We start from the raw sequence: 27,517 nt of genomic DNA on the forward strand, positions 1-27,517 counted from the left end.
TCGTCCAGACCCAGTGCTTGAAGTCTGAGGCTGCAACAAATGAGTGTTATTGTGGTTTAATCGATTCATACTTGATTTATAAAATGTCAAATTGTAAAAACTGGGATCCCAAAAACATTTAACAAACCCAATTCAAATTGTTTTGTCTAAGCAACAGTTAAAAACCTGAAAGTATTCTGTTTATGATTATAAAAGACTAAGAAACCAGCAGATTTATTATGCTTGCTTGAGATGCTGCAATCAGTGAATTTTTTTTGGCATGGTTGCTCAAAAATTCACTTAATTAGATTAATTGATCATCAGAATTGTTGCTGATTAATTGTCTGTGAATTTACTGTTGATTTATTCACTGAGCTACCCACTTATAACTATTCCAGATGAGACTAAAAATGTAATACTTAGTACCATTAAAACCACCATTAAGACAATGAACTTTTTATATTGACTCTAAAGAGCAGACAAAACAGCAAGCGCCTCCTCTTCATCAGCTGGTGGGTTCTCAATCACGAAGGAACGCTGAAAGTGAGCCGGGGCCCTCTCATGGACCCCTTGGAGGTTCCCGGCCCCTCAGTCTGGAAGCACTGACCGAGCCCGCTGCGCTGAGGCAGTCTGGCCAGCAGGTGTCGCTGCGGGCTGTGGAGAATCAGCGCGCAGAGGAGACGGGGCCTGGCCTGGGAATTTGCTGTTCGCTTCCCATTCTTCCTATGCAGACAGACACACAACATGGCGGACTAGAATAGTCGGCCGACGCGCCCGGATACAGCGGATAAACCGTGGGATTTCACACCCAGGAAGACCAATAAAGTTCTCTCTGAGGGGACTGAACGTCGGGGCGAATTAAGGATTTTTGTGGAGGTGCCGTCCTTGCCTGGATCCAGCAGATAAACTGACCGCGAAGTGTTGGCTGTGTGTCCCAGATCGTGCTTCCCTCCTCTGCTATCACCCAGGTCCCCCCACCCCGCTCGCACTCTCGGTTCCTGGGGTGTGGAGACAGGGGGCCGGGGTTGAAAAACGTGGAAGAGAAAGAGAGGATACATTCCTCCTTGCCTATCCCCCTCCCTCCTCCTCTGGTTTCCTCTGGGCGCTCCAAGAGTTGTGGTGAGTTTTGTTGTTTTTGTTGCGCAAAGCCCGAATCCCACTTGTTACAATGTCGCCGTAGCAGCATGTTTCACCCACAAACAGGCACTTTGTCCCCCGCGTTCACTCTCACAGGCGGCGTTACATGATGCCCGTGTCACGGCCGAGGTTACCCCGGGCTGAGCGAGGAGGAGGCTTTCGTTCAGTAGTTGTACACCTCTTTGTAAACGCTTGAACATTTCAGAAGTAGCTCGGAGGCAGGGAGGGATTTTTTTTTTCTTTTTGGGCGAAGGGGGCTCGAAGAGGAGTGCGACAACATTTTGTGAGTCCGAGGCTGTAACTCGGTTTGTTGTTGCGGATGCTGTTGCGCTGGCGGTTGAACAAAGAGGGGGTCCGGGTCGGTCCTGCCTCACTGGAAAGTACACTTTATTGATCAACGCTTTGTTATTCCACGTTCAGAGAGGGTGGGGAGCTGGCTGGGTGGGTGGGTGGAGGAGCGGGAGGGGGGCAATGAGGTCGCCCTAACATTAACATTAACATTAACATGTATGGTCTGTCAGATCACAGCGGCTCTCTGACAGCCTCTGGACTGAGATCCCCCCTCACAACCTCTCCCAAAGTTTTCTTTTTTGTTTGTGTGTGTGTGTGTGTTTTTTTTTTTTTAATAATGATTAATATTCTCCTCTCTTTCTGAATGCTGGGTGTAACCGAGCAGTTTTTTTTTTTAATGCATTGCTTTGCTTTCACTTGGACTGTAAGTTAGGGTTTCTCAGCTCATCAGAACATGGATTATTCCTTTAATGGCCTGTTTGTCATGACCAACGGTGGCCGTCAGATACACAATATGAACGCACACACACCAGTTTCTGCTACACCAACTAAAAGAATAGTTTGAATACTTGAAAGTCAGAGCAGGGAGATGCATCTCCAGGATGAGGAGGCATGGCAGAGCCCGGCTTGTCCTATCTGAAAAAGCCCCTTGCTGTGTCTGCCTGGAGCTTGACTCATCGCGTCTGGAGCGATTCACCCAGCTGCAGCACATGTCCACCATACCTTTCCACAACACACTTTCCACTTCACGGAGGTCGTCTCACCGCGTCACAGTAGGCCCGGCGAAGTGCGAGAGTGGAGCTGCACCTCCTGCAACTTTTGTGACTTCCCCCAGTGAAGCAGCAGGCCTGCCTTGACCTCTGTGTGTCAGGCCCCGACACGTCTGCCTCCTTCCCAACGTGCTGTCAAACCATCTCTGGCTGTCAGGCAGCCCCATCTCAGCAAAGTGGGACTGTGTAAGGGGAAAAAAAAATGGCAGAGCCGTTATCATCTTGCTCTCTCTGTCCATATCTTCTCCAGCCTATTTTAAGAAAAGGAGTTATTTCTGTCTTGGGATCCTGAAAGCGTTTCAGCACAGGAGCTTGAGTGATCCTCACACCACACTTTTCATGATTGGCCTAGTTTCTAAAAATACGGATAAAGTATAGCTTGAAATCACCTCGTTGGAACTTTGCGTGAAGTTTTGATGGGTGGATCTTTGAAATTGTGTCCGTGTTGTGAAATTTCACAATTTCAGGGTGCTGACACAATATTATGAGTTGGCTGTTTGGGTGGGGCAGGAGGTATATTTTTGTTTCCACCTGTGGGCCTACGTATTTTACTGTGGAGGAGCACTGTAATTCAGCCTCTAACAGGATAAACACAATGACATTTAGAGGACTACCAAGCCTGATTTTGGCCACATCTGATATGTCATCCGGGCTTAATGACATTTATTTTGCAATACAGGAAATGAACCTGTGTGATGACTAACAGTTCAAGAATCAAATATCTCCTCTGACTGGGACAAACTTCACCCAGAGTCACCCTGCTTTGTTCTCTCCTCTGTCGATGTGGAGTAGTAATTATGTAATCCCCTGAAATTATTGAGTAAATCTTTGTTTTACATCCTCCTGATGTGGGATGATTGATGTTTCTGGTTCACCACCGCTGCAGTGGATATGGATAACAGTTTATTTCTTTTCAGCGAGCTTCAAAGACTAGGCGGGGATTTTGTGTTTAAGAAGTATTTCAGATGTGTGAGAAGGTTCTTGTGATCTTGTCGGCTCACCTGGGATCCAGGTCTGTCAGGCTCAGGGTGCTACTTCCTTATTCCTTCATTAGTCTAGTGAGACACTGTTTCACTGTTACCATGAGGTGGGATGATGGCACTAAGTGTTAGAGTTGTGGATGAAGGGGGGCAGAGTTTGGCACATATATTAACACTCCTGCACGTAAAGGATTACGCTCGGCTTCGCCGCGATACGTTAACAAGCTGCATAAATTCTTTCATTGTAACACAGTATGTCTTAGCAGTGGACACAGTTGTATTAATGTGGCCACTATTCACTGTTTTGTGGGCTGAGAATCCATATTTTCTCATTTTGTTAAGGAAAAGCAGGAATTACGAGCAAAATGTCGCATTCAATCACATTGTGTTATTGTCTTTTCCTGCTATGAAACAATTCTGATGTGTTTTTTTAAACAATACCTTCAGAGTCGAGGTCAAATTCAGGTCTGATTCAAACCCAGTCGAGAGGCGTAGTTATAAATATTTAGATTTGTCCTTGGCATCGGCCTTCGAGCCGGCAAGACCTCTCTTGCCCTGCTGCGAAAAAATGTCCAAAGAGCATGTTAGCAAGCCTGCGCAGTCTTTGAATGCACCACCTAAATATTGATGTGGAAGGAAAGGGATTTTGGAGAAGCGCTGTCACGACACCGCTGTGAAGTTCACTCTCAGATGATTGTCTCATCGTCTTGGATGGGCTTCTTATCTCTCAGAGGAAGAGGAGGGGACGAGTGCAGCAGGATGGTCATTCAGATATGAGAACATTCACTTTGAGTTCCAACTGTCACAAAACCTCAGTGACCAAATAGAGAGTGTGGCAGGGACCCTGGGTGGCCTTTACTTGCTGCCGCTTATCGTTGGATATCATTTGAAATGTTGGAACCTTATAAAAGTTATTTTACGTGAGTATTTTCATGCGATGCCACTTTATACGTCTGCTCAACCACATTTCAGAAGAAAAGCAAACTTAAAAGGTGAAGGGCAGCACTTGCCCCTCCCTCATTACCACCACTGACATGCCCTTGAGCAAGGCCTTAAACCCCAGCTGCTCCAGGGGAGCTCCTCACTTCCTGCCAGGTCAGGCTGTGGTTGCACTGAGCAGCTTCCAGGTGTGACTGTGTCAGTGTGATCAGGTCGTTCATGATAAAGACAACATTGCTCTCAGTGATACTCCACAGAATAAATACACGTAAAAATAGATCCACCACATCATTTGTCAAGTAGTATATTCTGGTTACTTTACAAATTAAGATTTCATGTAAACACATCTGGATATCTTAGCATTTTTTTCATCCTTTGCGTTTTACTTTTCTTTTAACACTTTGTTTAAAGGAAGGCAAACTTTAAGTGCAAATGTTAAATGCGGTCTAAACACTTTGGTCAATAGTCAGAATTATGATTTATATCAGGAATGTGATCATGAGTAGACGACACTGGGAATGTGGCCGGGCATTTGATGCCAACTTTCAGGGCTTGAAAGTTTTCAGTACTCTGTCACATTTTGGACAGTCACAAAAAAAAAGTATTAAGGTTTGATGGCTGCACACTGACTGTGAAAATCAGTTTTAACTTTCAAACGGCAGAGGTGACAGTGAATCTGCTGTCGCCGTGGCCCTCGGGCCGGCCGTTTGGCCCCACACCACGCTTCAAGGTCACAGTGGCTTCTGTGGGGAGGCCATGCTTTGCGCCTCCACATCCTCTCTGTGTCCAATGTGGGAAAGCTTGAGAGGCCCCTGGCATGCTCTGTGAGAAACCCCACAATGAAGCAGAGCTTCACTGACTCACCACTTTCACTCATTGAAGCAAGTGAGTTTTCTTGATCCTTCCAGCCTGGTGGAACCAAATCATCATTACAGGCTTAATAACAGACACAGCGGTCACTCTTGCCTGTATGATTAGCCAGAATAGTAATCCCATGCTTCTCTTCGTCTTTTCATCAACCCACCAGCTCATGAATGAAGGCAACAGGGACACAAACCGCACCAGCAGGGAGTAGTATCCCTCAGAAAGGGAAGTCCAGAGGATTGTGGCTGTTGTATGTGGCACAGGGGACATATAATCTGTGGTCTGTTTCGGAGCAAGAGTCGCAGCGGCCCTGGGTTAGGCCTACTTCAGTCTCCCGTGAAGAGAAGCATTCACAGTATTCCTGTTGCCCCAGACCCCCCCTCCCAAGACATAGAAACAGTATTAATATGCCATGAATGGAGACAGACAGACGAGCATTATCTAGCGCTGCAGCGACTCCAGAAGCAGGATGCCTTGTAGAAAGCCAGAGGGAAATATTTCCCCGCATGAATGGTGAAGCCCCCTTGACCACCACTGTCATGTCAGCAAGGCCTGGAGGGGTTGTGTCTGCTGGGTTTCCAGCTCGCTCGCTCGCCTCGGGCTTCCCTCCATGAATTATTAATAACATTTGTTGATTTTTAAGAATAATGCTGAGCTTAAGGATTCCTGTTGCAGTTGTGTTTGTTTGGCCGCAGTTGCTCTTTGGGATTCTGTGAAATCTGGATCACATAGTGAACTGAGGGAATAACTGCACACGTTAAGGATTCAAGTCTCAAGAACTTTCTTCCATCTTTCTGTAAACTCTGTCATCTGAAGCCGTGAATTGACGTCCGTGCAGTCGGAGAAGATGCTTATTACTTCACCTCAGGTCACACGCAAACACAAAAGCATCAGTGAAATCCACAGACTTGAGTAAGAACTCCTCGTATTAAATGACTACCTTTCATTGATCTTCCGTCTTGGCCTTTGGTTGTCATGGAGATGTAATTGGACGTCCTTTATATTCTACCTATAAGTGTTCCTTTCACTGTGTGAATGAAATGGCATGGGAACAGCCCAGCCCTTTCACCACTGTGCGATCGCACCCCTGTGAGGTCTGCAGTTGGCCACGGCCAGAGAAGCAACTGTCTTCATTAGCTGGACGCGCTCACCAGTGGCATTCACATTGAAATAAGCAGCGCGCTCTGCACATTGCTGACTGGTGACACGCACAGTAAGAAAGAGTTACAGTTCACTGTGTTGTCTTACATGACTGCATGTGAGATGATTCGTTCTCTGCAGTGAAATACTTGTGTACATTTCTACATCCTGTGTACAGTAGTTGAATTACATCTGGTTTGTGGTATTGAATGTATCCTTTGCTTATATTTTTAATGCATTCTGCAACAGCTTTACTCAGTTTGGTTTGACCACTAGCTCACAGTAGCTAAAGTTCACAAATATTGCTTATTGTCGTGTAAATAATGTCACCAAGGCAGTTTCCCAGCTTATGGCTTTTCTTTACTTGTGCTAACACGACATGTTAGCATTTACAATTAAATTGTTAGATGAACTATGGATTCCCCACCCAAGCCCGGCATGGGCTGATGAGTCAGGCCGCATTTGGGTAATAATTTAGAAATGATGCTTGAGTTCAAGTCCGGTTTGGTCACATTGGCAGGGCTAGCCGACTTAACTCAGTGTTTTGAAGTTCTTTTAGTGAAGATATAAAGTGAATAGATAAAAATGAAGGACCTCCTCTGTGACAGCTTGTCTGGTGCTGGGGTTTGTTATTTTATTGCTAATCTGTGCTGTATTAGAGTCAAACTCAAAGGCTGTGTTTGGTCCCAGTCTGGCCATGTTCACTGAGAGGCTGCTGACCCCAGCTCCTGATCCAGTTTAACCAAACTCAGCGAATGTTAAAAAGTTGTGTTTTTACACAGTAATCAGTGAGGCCTGCCCCTCAGAAACACTGCGCTTCGTTGACATCTTTCATTATTCCAACCGAATTCTTGTCTCATTTGTGGTCTGATAAACAGTAACTTCACCATATGTTTGTTGGGGATTGTTATCCCACTGTCACTCAAGCTTGTGCAGTTGGTTCTCATACCGCAAGTAAACTTCTGAAAACACTAAGGGGAAACAAGGAGAACATTTTTGATTCCCATCAAAGCAGATGTCCCGTCACATTTTGTGTTTCTTATCTCCTCCAGTCGAACTTGATTTTTGTTTCTTGTCGGAGTCTTAATGAAAGCTGCGGCAGGTTTGTGCTCCGCCGTCGGGCCGCTCATCTCAGTGCTGGCTGCTGTAAAGGGCTGGCTCTATGTGCTCTGCTTTGTCTGAAAAATATTCACATGGTTGCACAACACAAGCCCAAAGTAAGGAGAGCATGAGCTGCATGACTACCTTTTAGTGCATTCATTCACTAATAGATGGGCATGTACATGTTTCCTCTGCAGGGAATAGCATGATGAAACTGTCGGAAAGATATTTACTCTGCTTCTTTTTTTTCTTACATTTGGCTGCATCACTGTGCCGAGCAAGAGGGCGGATTGGAAAAAAAAAAAGACGAAAAGTGCTTTATCAATTAAATGTGTTTATGAAACATGAGATCAAATCAATAAAAGTAGGTCGTGAGCCAATTCTTTGTTCTTTTGGCAGGAAGTATGTTTTGGTCCGTCAACAAAGGTGCCATAGGAAACGCTTCGGCAAGACAGCGTTTATTAGCCGTCATAGGAAGGAACATTATTAGAGCCTGATCAGGACACTTCACAAGAGTCATTTACTTTCTGCATAATAATGAAACACAACCAAATAATTCAACACTAATAGTTTCTTTGCAGTGTCTCCTGCATCCTCCATCCTTTGAATGTGAATTACACCAACACATCACCCAGAATATCTTTATAATAGAGAGCACTAACAGCACAATACCTAAAAATGGCACAAATAGAAGCACTTGCCCAGAACCTTTTAAATTAATGATGTCCTCTGCCAACACATACCTCTGAATTGCATGCATTCACACACACACACACACACACACACACACAGTGGAAGACTGCTGCTTCTTAGGAGGCCAAAACATATTAAGATGCATCTCTTGGGAGCTTGTACTCGTGGGTCTACAGATAAAAACCTCTCGGGCTCCTGCAGCATCTGTGAAGTGAAGGTTAGCAACAGGACCGTCTTATATCACTTACACCGACACAGTGACGCGTCACCCAGCCTCCCAGGATGGCACGCACAAAACAATGAGTCATGCTCCATTAAGGAAAGGTTACTAAAAAAGCTTGTTGATGCGAGGATACCCATTAGTAACCTTTGTCTATCCCATCGAATTTAACCTAATACACACTGAGACAGATGCTGTGTAACACTAATTCACACAAAATGGTACTAATCACTGAGCTTGTCCATTATGGCTGAGTCACTCCTTTTAATGAGTACTGAATGGGAGGATGGCAGAGGTAGAGGTTTAGGTTTGTAATGTGGTTTTGGGGTTAGCAAGGGATTTGTTTTATGTCTTATATGACCAGACAGCAGAGGAAGGAAGCAACAAGCACTGCGTGCACGTGAGCAACCTGTAGGCCCTGGAAGACAGCGACGGGGCACACTGCTTTGTTTGCCTTTCCTCCTGCCTCCTCAAATGTGAATGTTTTAGTGGGACAAAACAAGACATCTGGAGACATGGCCTGGCACTCTGGGGGAACTAGGATGGGCTTTTTTTTCAGTCTTCTGACATTTTATAAAGTAAACGATTCATCGCTTAATCGAGAAAATGATCTGCAGATGAATCGATAATGAAGTAATCGTCAGTTGGCTGTAAGATCAAGAGCAACGCTCGTGATGCATGGCCCTTCTGTCAACATTTAGAGGCATGTCTATGAATAGAACAGAGACACATCCTGCCCTTATTTCTCTTATAAACTTTTCCAAAATGTCGATAGTGTGTACCAAAAGGTCCTTGGTAAATATTCAGATACTTTCCAAAATCTTTGCAAAGTTTCTGTTGAATTTTCCATTGTCCGCTTTCCTGGAGGCAGGAGTTGTTTTTCGGAAGCAGACATTTGCTGACTAAATGGATGGCTGACACAGAGAGAGGGGTAGCAACAATTGGATTTGTAGGTTAATAGCATCCTCATTGACAACATAACTTGCTCATCATGCCCCATTTCAGGCTGCAGTGCCAGCCAAACAGCGCTGTGCTAAAACCAGAATGTAAGCACTGCGATGAATGAGCTCAGTTCAAGATTGGCAACTGGCACTATTAGAGCTTTTAGCACCCAATTTATCCTCTGCCCACTGATGCCATAATCCCTGATGTAAAGCATCAGTTTGTGTGTGGTAGCGCTGCAGCGTTTGGCACAGTGCAGTGCTGGAGTATCTCTGTAAACGGAGGCAGGCGGGCTGGATTATTCCAGGGTCAGCACCACGGGATTAGGTCCAGGGATTATAACAGCTCAGTCAGGGAGACAACAGCGTTGTTGGCCTCTGGGATTATATTAAACACTGACAGCCAGCCAGGCCGACCACCCAGCCTCCGTCATGCCTCCTCCAGGTCTGTCCATTCTCTGGCCTCCTGAGAGCACCCACTGTTATCAGTGTGTGAAGAGAGTCCAAAGTGCTGATTCACTGTCACTGCAGGAATTTAAGTGTGACACTAATTCTGTGTTGGTCATGCTCCGAGTGAAGAATGTGTCAAATGTTAGTTTGCACAACACATTTTTAAGTTGAAACCCTGTAGCAAAAAGCATGAATGAGTTAAGTCAGCGCTGGGTGGTACAGATGAAGTCAATATAAGAGAATCATTTTATTGTTTGTTTTATTGTCTAACTAGAATTTCCTTGGAGTTAGAAATGGAAAAGAATGATAATCTGAAAATACTCCAAAATCCGTGTGCTGTCTTCACATCTGAGTCCTTAATTCATCTTGACACCGATTTTGAAAAGAGCAAATGAATAAAAAGTATGTACGTATTTTCCCGACCGGTTAAGCACGAGAAAGTAACGAGTTCTTCCGACTCGTGCTAAATGCCCTGTGTTTGTTTTCCAGGAAAACGCTGTGCGAATGAGTGATTGATGCCAACTTCGCGTCTTCAGGTAAAATGCATTGAACACGCACACAAGAATCTCTGGGTTGAGTAACTTTTATTGTGGATTTCAATGAGATATGAGGTTGTTTAATCTTCTAACTAATACCCTCTGTTTCCTGTTGTTGTGCATCCTCCATGTAGGGCAGAATGGGTGTGTGTCCCCTGCTCCTGCTGCTCGGTCTTGCCCTCGGGGCCTCAGCCCAGGATCATGTCCCCATCACAAGTACGATCCGTGTCCACTCCCTTCAAAATCCTTCTCTTATTCGCCTTCTCAAGTCAGAAGGCTCACAGTGAAAAGTTGCACAATGCTGAAAAATGTCTTCTTCTTTTTAGGTCCTCCAAATGTCACTGCCAAACCCACAGACCCCCCTGCCGCACCCTCCCTCAACTTTACAGTTGCACACCCACAAGCCCCCACAGGCCCACCCACGACGCTTGCCCCCGCAGTCATCCCGGTGACGACAATAACAACAACAACCACAACCACAAGCCCAGCTGGTGAGGATGATGTACAACTGGCAGGTCCCAATGCCACCAGGCGGGTGTTACCAGTCCCCCCACCTCCACCTCCCGCTCCAACTGATGCCCCTCAGGCACCGCCAGGCCCCGGGCCTCCCACTCCGGCGGGGGCAGACAACGGGACCACCGCCTACGCTCCAGACACCCCAACTCCAGAGACTTATATGGATGAGGAGGATACAGTCACTGTGGAGACGGAGACCACCACAGAACCTGGGATGGATTTCACCTCAGACACCACTCCACATGGTGAGTGCTCTGTGTGTCTAAACTTATCATAATGCAGCAGCAGCTTTCTACACTCATACAGAGATGAATCATAGAGGAAGCAGAGATGTCAGGTACTCCACCAACAGCAGCCTCCATAGACCCGAACGCCTCAAAACAACAAGACACGTTGTGATTAGACTGACTCACTTTATCTTGAATGGAAAAACGCCCACTCACCATGACGTGGGTCCTCCTATCGCCCTGTTTGTCTGTGCAGAAAACCTACAGCCGGATATAGGACAGTTGTTCAGAGTCATTCAGAGAAGTGTGGCAAATCACTGAGGCGCTGTTCAGAGACGGTGTGTCGTACCCAGATATTTGCAGATTGAGCCGCGATGGGATTTTTCATCATCGCTCACGTTGGATTTTATCTGTGGCTGTTCTGCACTTTGCTTCAGCTTCATACTTTAAACCTTAAACACGTCGGTTGTCTGGCAGATCTGCTCGATGCAGCTCCATCAGCGAGGTTTTTCCTGCTTTGTGCACACCGTAAAGATGACTGGGCCGTCCTTTAATGGGAGCTTATCTGTTCCTCTTGAATTTTGTGTGAGCGTCTCATGAATTCTCAACACATTTTGAGTGCCTGGATTCAGAGCTGCCACACGTCATCAGATCATCCAGGACACATTGTAATGCTACGTGTGAACATGGCCCAACTAAAATAGAAGTCGACAAAAGGTTACTGGGATCTCGATACGACGATAGAACAAAGCTTCTTTAGAAGAAGTGCCGGAATACATAAAAGTGAGGGATTGATGGCATCTTTTAGAGGAGAGCGAGAGTGTCAGGGCGCTTTTCTTTTTTGTTGCCGGTCCATCTCGCCGTTTGTTATTCATGCACGCTGGCAAAGCAGCAGCAACAGCTAGAAAGAGCAGGCAAGGAAGCTTTCTGGTCAAGAGTCGACCTTTAATATTTTAGATAGTCGAACGCTTTTCTGCTCTTAGACTCCATTGTAGCAGCGCTGGAAATATCCTGACGTGACATACCTGCATTTGACCAGTCATCCACTAAAATGAGAGAACCGCCAAACTGGATGACCCAGACGCTGCCAAGAGCTGCTGTTTCAACGTCAAAAATTAAATGAGAAAATGCTTGAAATCTCAAGTGTTATTCAGCTTATGTTTTAGCAGCCTTGTGTCTGTATACTGACCATCCGAGTGGTGTCCTTGTGAGTGAAACATGACTCCCCCCCACCCTTTTCTTTATCATTAATTATTCATATTACATGATTATAGAGAAATGCACAAATCGCTGTAAAATGTCATTGATTGATTCGAAACGATGGTTTTTGTCCTCCATCATGATAGCAGTAGGTATGCTCTCAGTCGGCCTGCAGTAGGTAAAACAAGATTTGAGACCGTTTAGGTACAAACACGAAGAGAGTGGAGACATAAAGGGAAGCTGTGGAAGTTCAGATAAGCATTATTCAAGCCTGGTCAACATATCAACAACAGATGTGCCTGCACTGCTGTATGTTACGTCTGTTATATAACATAATCACTTCGGGTTCGTAGGTGTTATGTAATTAGTCCATTGTCTCCTGCCGGCCATCTGCGAGCCTCGTGTGAAGAGCTGTGAGCAGTTCTAGATGGCATCAGAGCCGTCAAGGCTGTGTCAGTTTCACATGATACCCGCAGCCCGTTGTGCTCCAGCTCTGTTCAATGTACACATTGTCCAGAGGCAGAGCGCTGAAAAGTCCTGGCGATTGTGCGTGAAAATGCAACATATCTTGGCGCCGTTCCAAACTGCTTCCCCCAGAAAGTGCATATGGAGCATGAAGTCAAATGATGCATTCTTTGCCGCATATTTCGCCCGTAACGTTAAGAGCTTTCTTGAATTTTTGGAGCCGTGGAACAGCTGATTTTGTCATTGCATTGTCGCCACCACCGTGCAGTTTTCTAGAAAAATCTCTTCTTTTGTTGGGACCCTCTGTGTCTTACTGACCGGTCGTCAGCACACAAACGGCAGCCGTTTTTTTTTTTGTACACCAGACTCCTGTTGTTGTTCACGCAGATCTCATGTCTTTTGTGTCAGCCGTGGCAGTGGAAGGTCACCAGGAAGACAACAGGATTGCCCTCAACCTGTAACTCATGCGTGTGGTGAAAACATACGAATTGGTCACCAATTTAATCTACATGAGGCATAACAGAGAAAGGATAACTTGGTCCATGTAATGGCTGATTTGTAATGTCAAGCCTCGGTGAACACAGCGCACGGCAGCATCACAATAACCCATCACGCTCTCTGGTTCATGACACGTAGAAAGCGTTTAGCATGTACATTCCAAATAATTCATATGGAATGTACAGCAAGCGTGCTGAATGTTTGGGTGTTTTATACCGTCGGCTGTGTCTGATGTCATCCTGGGTCACAGAAGCTGAGGGTCGACCCTCTCAGTTAAACTGTGATTTATGTGCTCACTCCAGAGGACGGCCTGTTGCTCTCCCTCTGCATCTCCACGTCAGTTTGAGTTTTGTTTTTGGCTTCAGAATGAAATATTAACATGGACAAACCTTACGGAAAGAAAGAAAGAAACACAGGCAGGTGTTGAAAGAGGTCAGAGGTCAGATGACTTCGGCTTACTATGAACTGTGTTTACTGATGTTTTTCTGTAGTGTTCCTGAGCTCATGTAGTAATATTCTTTATCCAATCATGTGTTCACAAAGTGGTGAATCTCTCTCCATCCTCGCTTGTGAGCAACTGAGCCTTTCCGGGATGTCCCTTTCATACCCAATCATGATACTATCACCTGTTACCAATGAGCCTGTTTACCTGTGGAATGTTCCAAACAGGTGTTTTTGGAGCATTCCACATCTTTTCCAGTCTTTAGTTGCTCCTGTCCCAACTTGTCTGAAATGTGTTGCTGCATCAAATTCACAATAAGCAGATACTTACAAAAATCAATGAAGCTGATGAGGTCAAACATTGAATATATTGTGTTTGCACTCCTTTCAGTTGAGTACATGTCAAAAAGGATGAGCAAAACATCACATTATGTTTAATTTATGTTTTACACAGCGTCCTGACTGTTTTGGAATCAGGTTTATGGACGTCTATCACAGTATTCTTCACAGACACAGTTAGCCTGGCTGTGTCTGCCCCTGATGCTCACTTATCACTACGCTGTATCGTGTTCTGTACAGGTTTTCACACTTCTGTGGTGGTTTCATGGGTGGTTTCTATGTAAGCTGGACTATTTCTTGGCTGTGTGTTTGGTGATTTTGTCTTTTGCACAGATTTAACAAGCAGTCTGTAATATGACAGAAATTGGTAAAATCACTCTGCCATGTTTTATGCACATTTTATAATTTCTTCATAAAATGCGTCACATTAACAAGCTGATTAAACTTCCACATTTGACACCCCGAGCTTATGTGTCACGGTGTAATATGAGAATAATTTAGTAATGGAAATGGAATTTGGCATCAGTTTCAAACAAAAACACTGACTCAGCTCAAGTGTTGAGACACCCTTTTTGATTTTTTTATTTATTTATTTTTTTAATCAAATGCATCATACAAACCATTTATTCTTCCTTTTCTTTCTGTCGCTGATGTAGACAACAACCAGTCTGATGACATGCCAATCATAGCAGTCATGGTGGCCCTGTCCTCCCTGCTGGTCATCATCTTCATCATCATCATCCTCTACATGCTCAGGTTGGTGAAGTGTGGTTGAACTTACACGCTGCGCATCAGCTCGAGACCTGTGGTGAAAGCCTGAGGTGCTCCTGTTACCATGGCAGTGGCTGATTGGCATTCAGCTGTGAGACTAAAGCTATGTGTGTGTGTGTGTGTGTGTGTGTGTGTGTGTGTGTGTGTGTGTGTGTGAGAGAGAGAGAGAGAGAGAGAGAGACCATGTGCATCTCTGTATTAATATGCCCCTTGATCTGTGTTTGATTGACAGGTTTAAAAAGTATAAGCAGGCGGGAAGCCATTCAAACTCCTTCAGACTGACCAATGGTAGATCAGATGATACAGGTAAACTCCCACACGTTCATTAGCGTGTGTGTTTGTGTGTTCTTTGTATGTGTTGGCAGATGTGCCTGCACACTCACTGAGTGCTCATGTGTTTGTTTTGTGTCATATCAGCAAATATGCACAGCCGGCTTGACCTAACTTGTCACTTGTTGTTGTTTCCGATAAGACTCGATTGATCTCGCTTCCCTAGCCGATAACATTTCACTGGTTGGCTGTTGGCAGAAGGCTTTTGTTCACTGTGATTACCTAACCAACAGGGCTGCAGTCAGCTCACTCATGTGTCACAGTGTTGAATCGCAGCGCCCTCTGGTGGGCATCTGTAGAAAAGACAAATGATGAAGTCAGTGTTTCTTGATGTAAGACAGTTCAGCTCTCATTTTCCTACCCCCTTCTCCCCTGTCTTTATCTCCACCTGTCTCACCCCTCCCGTTCCTTCCCTCCTCTCCTGCCTCCTCCCTTCCTGCTCGCCGGCACAGAATTCCAGAGTGTCCCGCTATTGGCCCGTTCCCCCAGCACAAACAGGAAGTACCCACCACTTCCCGTCGACAAGCTTGAGGAAGAAATGAACCGCCGCATGGCTGATGACAACAAGCTCTTCAGGGAGGAGTTTAATGTATGGCACACTGAAACACACACACACACACACACACACCCTCTGATAACATATACTGAGTGGGCCATTCACCTTTAACCCACATATCTGTGCCATGAGTCCCGCCAGGGGGTACATGCAAAGGTGATGGAGAAGCTGAACTAATTGGATTTAATCTGACATATATCCACATATTTGTGTGGAGGATTACAAATTGCTGTCATGCTGATCTGCAGTCACAGTAACCAGTACTCTACCAGCTACAGTGGCCTGAGGACACAGTACATCCCACCAACCTCACAGCCACATGACGGGATTGAGTGCATGGAAAGTAGTTAGCAGTCAAGTTAAATAGTAAGCCAAAAGCAATGGATAAATGGTTAAGATAATTAGCTGAAAGAGGATAAGTGATATTTAAATGTGTTTTGCCAAAAGCAATGGATAAGCTGTTTAAATAGTTACCCAGTGCTAATGAATAAATAAATGAAATCCTGAGCTAGAAGCAATGCGCTAATAGCTAAAGTAATGGAGAAGGTGGAAAGATTGAGCTTTTGTTGTTGTTGGATGACTGCAAATTTGAAAAAAAAAACAGATCTAAACACTGACAATTTGACAACTCCATTGTAATAATATCCACTTTTGGTATCATCCACATTTGGAACATGACAGGTGGTGCAGATGAAGGGGTGCTTGAGCTCATCTGAGCTGTGTGTAGGTCGTATTAGCAATCATGCTACTACCGTTACATTATTTTTGGCTTGTGACATGTTCAGACAAACGGCAGTGTTTCACTCAATGGGTGGGAAATGTGTAGTGAGACAGTCGTCCACTTAGCAACTGTTATAGCTGGGCAGAGGAAACAAAAAAACCCTGAGGACGCAAACCATCCCATCAAAACAGCTTCTAAGGTGTTATAGACACATCTCATCTCAGATCTCAGCCCATACTGCTGCAGCACATTCACACAAACCACATATGAGCTGATTCGTATTGGACACACAGCGAACAGGAACTGATGTGCCGGGTCACACGGAGACATTTGGATCTGATGCTCACCTGTCTGCTCTTCCTCCCTGTCATCTAAACGTGTTGTTTTTCTGTGTGTTCAGGCGCTGCCAGTCTGCCCCATCCAGGCTTCATGTGACGCCGCTTCCAAGGAAGAGAATAAAGAGAAGAACAGATATGTCAACATCCTGCCATGTGAGTGCTAACAGAGCCCTGACACCGTGACGTTAACAGAGCAGCACTCAGTGGAGCAGAGCTCTTCTCTGCTATTTCAAGCTTTTCGACCCACTTATCAGTACAGTCATAGTAAATATCATCAAAGACCATTTAGCAAGTGATGTAGTGAGTTATCCTTCAGTGGTCAGAATGGAAAACTTGTCATCTCCCACGTGTCATTCAAATTCCCTCACTGTGCTCCTCCTCTGCTTGCTTTCCTCCTGCTTTCTCCCTCAGATGATCACTCCAGGGTCCATCTCTCATCTCTGGAGGGAGTCCCCGACTCTGACTTCATCAACGCCTCCTTTATAAATGTTTGTATAAGTGCAGCAAATTTTCCACGAAATGAACAATTCTGCTCTAAAGATGATGAATCTTACTCAGTCTTATCCTAACGTCTCTTCTTCACCTCTTTCTTTTGCAGGGTTACCAAGACAAGAATAAGTTTATTGCAGCTCAAGGTAAGGTTTGAGCCTGCATGGCAGCGGAGAGACTGTGCTGTAGTTTATGTAACATGCAGACTGCCTGATTGTGGGCTTCCTGCTCATCCTCTGAGTTTCTGTCTCTCAGGGCCAAAGGAGGAAACGGTGAATGACTACTGGCGGATGATCTGGGAGCAGAACACAGCCACTATTGTCATGGTGACCAATCTGAAGGAGAGAAAAGAGGTAGGAGAGCTGGAGCAGGAGGGATGATGATGATGATGCTGCACGCGTTTATATGCTGTTTCGTAATGATACAACAGCCTCAAAGGACACTTTGTATGGAAACACATACACAGTAGAGACTAGGTGTCCCTGTTTAAAAGCACCAGGTAACAAAATCACCTCCAGCCTCTTGGTTTTGTGTTTAACATGTCTTAATTTGTAAAGTTAATTTTTTATCTGTGAAGTTAGTTAACCTGTGCACTTTTTAAACCGCTGTCTGAATCCTTGTGTGGGGGCCACGACAAGCATGACTGCTCTTTAAATCATGACCGCTCTTTGTTTTTTTCATTCATTCTGTCACAGACACAACATTGTTTCACTACTGTTGGTTTGGGTGACTCAATCTGTATTCCACGGCTCACATTAATTGTGGCTGTCTGAGAGTGCTCAGTGTTAAATCCCTCTCTGTGTTTCAGTGTAAGTGTGCCCAGTACTGGCCGGACCAGGGCTGCTGGACATACGGGAACATCCGCGTGTCTGTCGAAGACACAATGGTTCTGGTGGACTACACCATCCGCAAGTTCTGCATCCAACAGGTAATGTCTCGCTACCAGGATACAGTTGTTTTAGTCTATGTTTACCCTCCCATTCGTATTTATTTCACCCATCTAAATATATTGATCCCGAAGTGCTGCATATGCTTATATTCAGCACAAACTCAACACTAATAATCTGAGAGCAGTAGTAAAAAACACCTATTTTCCGAGGTGCTGACAAAAAAGAAAACATGCTAAACATTTCTTGCCGAGACTTTTGAGCTTTGAACCTTGTAAACATGGATGTTGGCTCCACAAAGGTGATTCAATCATTCAGACATTTCATGCGGTTTGATTACTGAAGTGTCTGAACTTTGGAGTGACACTGTTGTTTTCAAAGCCAGCGGCCTGCACAGTGAATATTGATGTGTGGGTGTCAGCACGCTGTTAGTGTTGTCCCTCCTCATTGTCAGGGGTAATGGCCTGGGACTCAAATTGGGCCCTTTCACACATTTTCTTGCCTCTTAATGTTACCATATGAATAGCTCTGTTTGCAAATGGGTGGGACATGAAGAGTTGCTTGCTTGAATCAGAGACTGAAATGTGCAGGTTCTTTTTATTTGAATATGCAGACAATTTAAGTTCAGTGACTTCAGTGGAAAGCGAGGTCACACTCACTGTGTTGTGGCCTGGTCTATGACCTGGTTTGTCTGTGTCTCAGGTGGGAGATGTGTCAGGGAAGAAGCCTCAGAGGCTCGTCACCCAGTTCCACTTCACCAGCTGGCCTGACTTCGGGGTGCCCTTCACTCCCATTGGCATGCTCAAGTTCCTCAAGAAGGTCAAGAATTGCAACCCCCACTACGCCGGGCCCATTGTGGTCCATTGTAGGTAAGTGAATCGAAGCTCACACTCTTCCTTTTGCCTATTTTGTTCTTCGCCTTTGTCTGCGGGTCACACACAACTCACGACATGTCATTTTTCCGTCTGTCAGTGCCGGCGTGGGGAGGACAGGGACCTTCATTGTGATCGATGCCATGTTGGACATGATGATCGCTGAGAGGAAGGTGGACGTGTTTGGCTTCGTTACCAGGATCAGAGCCCAGCGCTGTCAGATGGTCCAGACTGATGTAAGTCCAGGGCTGACACACTCCACCCAGGTCACACGCATGGACTCAGTCTCTCCCATGATGCCGTGTTTTCAATGCAACAATCCCCTGTCTGTCCCACAGATGCAGTACGTGTTCATCTTCCAGGCGTTGTTAGAGCACTACCTGTACGGAGACACGGAGCTGGAGGTGACCTCTCTGGAGTCCCACTTGGCCAAACTCTACGCCCCCTCACCTGGAGCTGGCTGCAGTGGTCTGGAGGCTGAATTCAAGGTCTGCTTCTGTGTCATGTTCTTGTGGAGAGAACAGTTGCGCTCTTTTGACTACCTCCGTTCTCATACCTCTGCATCTAAACCGATTGAACTCCTAATTTCTAGAAACTGACATCCATCAAGATTCAGAACGACAAGATGAGAACAGGCAACCTGCCCGCCAACATGAAGAAGAACAGAGTCCTGCAGATCATTCCATGTGAGTGATGCAGTTACGGCTGTGGGTTTATACAGGATTATTGTGCCTGCACAGGGTGATGAGTGATGCACATAATGAAATTGCAGATGCATAGCTCCTGTGTCAGCTCTTAAAGCTTCAAACGAGGTTAATGTGTCTCCTCGCTTCGAACAGATGAGTTCAACAGAGTGATCATTCCAGTCAAACGAGGAGAGGAGAACACCGACTACGTCAATGCCTCTTTCATTGATGTGAGTGTAAAAGCACCTGGATAAGAGTGGATCGTTTCATTTCATTAATGCAGGCAATCAATCAGGTGTTTCAAGTCTCTCATTCTTCCTCCCATTGTTTATTTTTGTATCCTCCATTCATCCTTCCTTTTCCCTCCGGACATGACTTCCTGTCTACCTCGTCTGGTCGCAGGGCTACCGTCAGAAGGACTCCTACATGGCGAGCCAGGGCCCCCTGCAGCACACCATAGAGGACTTCTGGAGGATGATCTGGGAGTGGAGAAGCTGCTCCATAGTCATGCTCACTGAGCTGGAGGAGAGAGGGCAGGTGTGTGTCTGTGTGTCTGTGTGCAGATACGAACACTAGTCTTAAATATCAGGGCAGTAACTGGCTAAAATAGAATATTGATATTAGGTAATTTACTCGATGCAAACTTGATGCCACTGGTCTCGTATAACATGATCATAATCTGGGCAAAACGACTTGATCTTTAGTGGTTTTCCAACATGTATTCGTAGATCTTTAATAAACTGTGACATAGATTATTAGTTGTCTAGATACTCCGACAAGGAGTAATAGTAATTGTTGAAGCGGAACAGCCATACCAGGAAATCATCTCAGTGGTCAGAGCTGCACGTTATTTCCGGCAAACGTGATGGATTTGGTGTCAGTTTCCTTCTTTGCTCATGTAATTAATTATTAATGTAATTGGAATTTGTTTCTCTCTTTAACAGACATGACATCTGGAGAATTGAAAAATCACTATCTAGAGATTTCGATCACATTGACATTTTTAGATTCCTTGAAACTTGCAGAATGTTAGCATGTCGTTATGCACGGTAATTTGAACCATCTCCGTTAATGGGTCCTGCAGGAGAAGTGTGCTCAGTACTGGCCCAGTGATGGAGCAGTGGTCTACGGGGACATCTCCATCGAGATTAAAAGGGAGGAGGAGAGCGAGAGCTACACAGTGCGTGACCTCCTGGTCACCAACAACAGGGTGAGAGAAAACTGAATGAAACGAGCACGTGCTTTACACCGAGGGTCGAACAGTTAATGTGTTTGTGAAGCCCAGGTTAGCTAACGCTGATGATGTACCAACTACGATCTTTGCCGTACTACCAACATTGTAATCTCTTCTTTCTGCCATCCTCCATCTTCCCAGGAGAACAAGGCTCGAGCGGTGCGTCAGTTCCATTTCCACGGCTGGCCGGAGGTGGGCATCCCCACTGACGGTAAGGGCATGATCAACATAATTGCTGCGGTGCAGAAACAACAGCAGCAGTCTGGCAACCACCCCATCACGGTGCACTGCAGGTAAGACGCACATACACACAACCTTCTGTTGCTGTTGAACCGGCATAATGAAAAACATAAAACAAAATACTTGACATTAAAATAACGCTACTGGTTTTTCTATTACTGCGCAGTGCAGACGCTCCTGGCAGTTACATGTGGTCGTGTGTGTCTGTGAAAATGTTGCAGCCATTAAATCGCAGGAAAAAACAGCTCAACAAGAATTGTTTTCTTCTTCCTTCTGACATTTTAACTGCCCCTAGAATTGTTGCTGTGCTCCTTCTCTTAGTGTGTACTCTCAGCGAAGCCCCCTGTGTGTGCGGTTTTTCTGCGCCTGTGTGTATATTGAGGTTTACATTTGTGTGCCTGTGTGTGTGTGTGTGTGTGTGTGTGTGTGTGTGTGTGTGTGTGTGTGTGTGTGTGTTTACAGTGCTGGTGCTGGCCGGACGGGGACTTTCTGTGCGTTGAGCACAGTCCTGGAGAGGGTGAAGGCAGAGGGCATCCTGGATGTCTTCCAGACAGTCAAGAGCCTCAGACTGCAGAGACCCCACATGGTGCAGACACTGGTGAGGGGCCTTTTGAACCTGAATGCCAAATTCCTTTTGATTATTGCTCTGGCATGTTTCTTAAGCTCACCAAGCAAAGAAACATATTTTCACTGCTGTCAGTGTATTTGTCAGCACAGAATATCTCAATATCTTCCATTAACATTGGCAGTCCAACTGGGCTGTGGCCAAAGAGCAACTGATGGGATTTTGGGAGCCGTTTGATTTAAGGATATATGTCATTAAACAGGTCGGTGTGGAGCTGGTCGACACAGACACTTGGTTCCAAAGCCTGAGAGTATGTTTGCAGGGTTCAAGGAACAGTTCAATACTTTGAGAAACACAAGAAGATTGTTCCCACACATGTGTCTGTGTGGCAGGTAAAATGAAAGTGCAGCCAGCTGCTGGTTAGCTTAGCTACGCTTAAAGACTTGGATACAGGAAAACGGCTAACTGAGTTCTGTCAGAGGGAAACAGCATCCGGATTTTGTTACCTTTGGACAGAGCCAGGCGAACTCCAGTCTGTATCCTAAGCTAAGCTAACCAGCTAATCAGATGATTTCCTAAAATGTTGAACTATTCCTTTAAGATATTGATTTAATTGGACATACAAAGGTGGTCTAAATGCAAGTTGGGTGTTTTGTAGATGTTTCGATTCCACTGTTGCCTTTTAAATCATAAGTCTAATTTCTATGATCTTACAGTTATAGTTTTAATTACAGTCTTTATTGTATATTCTCCTGTGTTTGACATCTCAATGCAAAACAAACTTTTAGGCACATCCATAATGCATCATTGCTCAAACTACGGCTGTGTGACTGCACTGCTGTTCGCACTATAAGCGCTTGTACATGGGATTGGTGCCTCACTGATTGAAATGTCACAGGTTTGAGAGGATTGTCGTGTTAGTCGTCCAAACTGACGTGGCTGTCTCCCCCCTCCTCAGGAGCAGTACGAGTTCTGCTACAAAGTGGTCCAGGAGTATATCGATGCCTTTTCCGACTACGCCAACTTCAAGTAGGGACCTGCCGTGGATGGATGGCTGTCCGCACACACTTCATGAAAGCATAATGCACGCGCCAGAACACACACACATACTTACCATGCAGAAAGCTGCATATTCCCATCTGATGGATTTTTTTTCATAAAGACTCATCACAACTTGACCTGTGGATGGGATGAACTGCCCGGAGGAAAAGGGAACAGAGGCCTCAGCCCGGAGGACAGGACAGGGCAGTGCAGTCGGACAGACAAAATAACTGAGATGCCTTCTTGAATATTTTGTAATATTGGTCGTGTTAATACAGCCCTTCACCCCCATTTGCTTCCAATGCCCCCCTTCCCCCATATGTATATATACTTACTGTGTTGCATCTTATTACTTTGGTTTCAGACACAGTTTTGAGTTTGGCTGCATTTTCGGGTGGCACCTGTAATGTATTTTATTGGTAATATAAATATATATGTGTGTGTGTATATATATATATACACACACACACATATACATATGACACATAAATATATATATACATGAATATATAAATATATATATGAATCTAATGCTTTGGAGGCTAATGTAAAAACATCCAGAGGCAGTGTAATGATGCTTGGATTTCTTTTTATTTTTTCACTTTTTAAGGACAGAGACTTCAAACATTTTTGGCTTTGTTAGAGCCGCGCTGTAGCAACACGTGTGGTAGCAGAATCCTGAACATTTACAGACAAAACTCCTAAACACACACACACACACACACGCAGCAGAGCCATTTAGTTTCATCTATCGAGCCAGTCACAGTTTTATGGGTTCAAAGGTCACTCATGATTGGAGATCAGGATCTCAGTGATGTAGCTCATGGGTTCAGGTTAACACACACACACACAGTAAATACCAGGAGCCATTCCTTTTTTTTTTGAGCATCTGTGTGTGTGTGTTTGAACTCGAGCATCAGCTGGCACAGAAGACGGTGTGTTTTCACATCACTGTCTGCTCTCCGCCGAGTGCCAAAGTCCTTCACTCACTTGGTTCTGCAAACACATTTTTTAAAATATTTATTTACCCTTTACTGAAATTTAAGGAATAGGAGACTTGGTCAAGCTTTGGTAGAAATCTCAATATTTCCTTTGCAGGTCTGTTACAGTATCAGCAGCGATGTTGATCATGTTGACAAGCCAAATCACAAACAACACAGTCACGAGTTACTCCATTATCGCATCATAGAAATCAGCGAATGCTATGTACCCGGCATGTTTTGTTTCTTGTTTACAGACACGTCAGTATTTCTTGTAGACGGTATTGAGCATTTCTTTTCTGTATGGGTTTCCTTTGAGTCTGCCTGAATTAACTGTCTTTTTTTTAATATATATATCAGCCTCGCATCACTACGCTGTGCTGTCACTCTCTTTAAGAACGATCTCCTTTTATTTCCCACCATGAACACTGATGCCGAAGAATGTTTCTTTTTATTCGAATGCTGTTGCTAATGTATTCCTCAAAAATGGATGCATTGTTACTTTAATAGTGGAGGTGTGCCATGCGATGTTTGCTAGGATTTTTTTTTTTTTTTTTTTTAATGGCTATTCTGTGAGGACACTCAGACTTGAACTACAGTATCGTCGGTGAACCGCAGGGCTTTCAGGTCACTCCTCATTTCAGCTCACAGGAAATGACTGATGCCAGGATTGTTTAAATTTCCAAACTGAACAAATTCAAGTTCATCTCCACAGCTGGTTTAACATTCGACTGGTTTTAACTCCCACCAGAGGAGTATTCAGAGCCTCACTTTCAGATTTCACCGCCATGATATGGGAAATAACATTTCTTTTCACAGTTTTAACGCTGTTCTTTTTTAAAAATTTGAACAGAAAACAGCCCCAGTCTTGTACATTATTCACATCACACTAATACATTACAATAACACTCCACATGTTGTTACTTTTCTGCAAAGAAGGAGCACAATCAAAGTTAATTTATTGATAGCAGACATCATGAAAAGTACATGCTGAATTTTCAGGAAGGGTGATTGCGTCAATGTTATGTTGCTTGAACACTCATGCACTATTTGCACCAAAAGCAAAGCCCTTAAAAGTACAGAAGCGAATGAGAGCTGAGGTCAGAATGGCGATACGGCCTTTGATGTTGGAATACGGGAACTATATTTGAACTCTTGAGAAGCTCTTTCAGGTCTCGAAGTCCCGGGTTAGGCCTCCTGTAAGGCCCCTGCAAGGACTTAAAAGTAGCAGATGTTTTAATCGACCAGTCACTGAAACTGATGGCTGTTTGAGCATCGTCATCGTCATTTCAGGTCCTCTTTCGTTCCAAAGCATCACAAGTGCCCACATTCTGAGTTACGTGCCATTATGTTCTTCATTTATTTACTTCACTACTTAATGGCTCTTTAATCAATAGAGGAGGGGATGCTTTTTGTTTTGGCTGTTCTGTCTGTGCTTCAATTACACGGGTTTATTGTGTGTGTTTGGATCATGTGATCACTTTGTCTCACTGCAATTTGACAGCAAAGCGCGACACTGTGCCCACCTATGAGACCCTCTATTTTACTATTAGAATGAACTTTAAAAAAGTGCCTCAGTGGTAGGTTTTCAAAAAATAAAAATGGACAAAAAAACTTGATTTTCTCAATTTTACAGACAACATGTAGTGATACTTCTGCATTTTCCCAACTCAGATGTATTTTGTCAAAGGTCGCAGCAGACTGGCAGTGAATCTCTTTGTGTGACAAATCAATAGAGCCAAAAGCAAGATCGGGTCAGTCATCCTTCTCTTCACATTCCCTCGAGCCGCGTAGAGGTAGATTCCTTGATAGTGCAGATCAAACTAACGTTGAGGTCACTTTTTAATTGATTCCATCTTTGATTTAATGGCTTCATTTCATTCCATATCACTTAATGTGGGACCCATGACAAGTAATCAATTGTGGGTACCCGAATGTTCAACAAAAATTCAAAAAAATTTTTCCCCCCACAGCAAACACAGCTGCATCTTTTATGCATAATCACCGAGGGAAAGCAGTCGTCCCTGTTTCACACCCCTTTACTCCTGGAGCTTTGCCCCAGTGGAGCATTTCGAATGCCCCGGAGAATCATACGTCTACACTTAGAGCGTTAGACTGGAGGGAGACTAGAGTCCAACTTTGCTCTTCTTCTCTCCACCTTTATATGTCCTTCATGTCTCCTTTCCATCTCCTGTCACTGTTGTCCACTTGTCGCTTCCTTTTCCTCTTTCACTTTGTACTTTGGACCATTTTTTTCCCAGGGGTCACTGCCCACTCCCTTTTGTACATAATGTAAGGTTATTTATATTTCATTCCTGTCTGCTGCCTTGCTTATTTTATTCTCCCCCTTCTTTTTTTTTCCTTTCTTTTTAAAAGATGTATATTGAACTGTATCGGGACCATTTTGAAATGTATTAGAGATGTTTTGTTTTGGCCATTTTTAATTTGGTATAATTGTCTTAAGCAAATCCTATTTTTTAATTTGCCTATGTTTGTTTCTAGTGTTTTGTTATTCAACATTTGAATATATGTATATATAATTATATATATGATAAAATTATATATAATTATATAATGCCAAATGGCCTTTCTAAGCAAGATACTGTTCAAACCTAATAAAGTGCTTGAGATTTTATCATTTGTCTGTATTTATTATGTCTTTCAGTGTAATATAAAGCACAGATGCTGCATCACATGTATCCGACATCTCAAATGCAGTCATCCATTGTTTTTGCTCATTTCAAGTCAGGACAACCTGATGCTCATTACAGCTCACTTCTCAATGAAGACTAATGGTACAGTGGTGCAAAATAATTGCCAATCGTTCACGTGCCTTATAGATCAGGAAGTCATCTTGAGTGTTGCTCTTGAAGGATTTTCAATCAGTGTTTAACCCTTCACCCCCGATCAAATATTAATGAGCTTTTTGCCCCGATAAATAATTAATCAGAGAAACATTACGCTTACTGTTGAAATGTGGAGGTGGACAGTATTAGCTGCAATATATTTTACATTAGGCTTTTATTAAAGTGGAATCACTATTGAGCGAACCTGTTCAGTTTGGTGGCCTTACAGCAGGGTATAAGGAAAAGATGGTATCAAGTTGCATGAAGGGAAATGTAGGATCCAGTGATTTTGGAGCTTGGCTCAAGCTAATCTGTATCATGTGAGTCCCTGAACTTTATGAAAGTGCGACCAGGAACATTTCTGATCCACTGGTTTCCTTCATGTATTAATACACCATTCAGTGAAAAAACTTTTCTGTCAATTGCAATTTGAGGATAAGTTCACACTGGTGTGTGTATCAATTAAAAGCCTGAAGAAATTCAAGTTAAATTAGAGCTGTTAGAACTCCAAATAAAAGAAAAAGTGACAGGATGGTCAGACTGCCTAAATGAACTAAACCCACATGAGCTGCATTATTAGCATGTTTTTGCTCTTGTTTTGCATCTCTTGAGCGTGTGCTGTGGAGTAGGAAACGGCAGATAACAACAGAGCCAGCCATCAGTTTTCTGATAAGCTTGTGTTCATTGGCAGACTTCTGAGAGGATAATTGCTGTTGCGTCACATTGACAGGTGAGTCTGGGAGCCGTGATCATGAGTCATCGATGATGCATCTATCTTCAACCAATCCCTTGCACCAATCAATCCTGTGTCAGAGCCCTCAAGCTGGCGGATGGTCTGAGTCAACAGCAGCACGTCAGGCTGTCACTTCCTCTGTCAGAGCTGGTTCTGCATCTAGAACTCTGAAAAGGAAATGCCTTTCCTCCTCTAATTGAGATTGGATGTCATGAGTGGCCTGGCCAGGAATCCACAGTGTTTGTTCTCCATGTCTCCTGTGCTTCCCCTGACTGAGGGGTCATCGGGGTTAGAGGGAGGATGTGTGACGGGTCACTGCGGTCAAAACAGGTGCAAGAGGACAGGAAATGGGCACTGCTGAGTTTAACCTTCTGACGAAGACCTACTGTTTGATCTGAGAAATATGATTGCATGCTTTTAGTCAAAGATAATAGTCGGCAGGGCCCAGATGACAGAAGACAGTTATGTTTTTGTGACCCCTACTTCCTCTCTACAGAATAC

At 44.3% G+C, this 27,517-nt stretch overlaps 1 protein-coding gene across 1 annotated transcript; it reads left to right on the forward strand.

Moving 5' to 3' along the window:
- The first annotated feature begins 684 nt into the window (after positions 1 to 684).
- Positions 685 to 26,072, forward strand: ptpra (protein tyrosine phosphatase receptor type A). Its single transcript, XM_076753444.1, has 22 exons — positions 685 to 1,098; positions 9,995 to 10,041; positions 10,176 to 10,257; positions 10,368 to 10,802; positions 14,384 to 14,483; positions 14,731 to 14,804; positions 15,281 to 15,417; positions 16,506 to 16,596; positions 16,855 to 16,931; positions 17,042 to 17,078; positions 17,188 to 17,285; positions 17,741 to 17,860; positions 18,522 to 18,688; positions 18,792 to 18,927; positions 19,030 to 19,179; positions 19,284 to 19,377; positions 19,531 to 19,607; positions 19,780 to 19,914; positions 20,462 to 20,587; positions 20,753 to 20,904; positions 21,314 to 21,449; positions 22,375 to 26,072. Exons 2-22 carry the CDS (start codon positions 10,021 to 10,023, stop codon positions 22,447 to 22,449), a joined length of 2,520 nt encoding a protein of 839 aa, XP_076609559.1. The 5' UTR covers positions 685 to 1,098; positions 9,995 to 10,020; the 3' UTR covers positions 22,450 to 26,072.
- The last annotated feature ends 1,445 nt before the right edge of the window (positions 26,073 to 27,517 follow it).

Source organism: Chaetodon auriga, chromosome 2, assembly GCF_051107435.1.
Source record: "Chaetodon auriga isolate fChaAug3 chromosome 2, fChaAug3.hap1, whole genome shotgun sequence".
Classification (NCBI taxonomy): Eukaryota; Metazoa; Chordata; class Actinopteri; order Chaetodontiformes; family Chaetodontidae; genus Chaetodon; species Chaetodon auriga.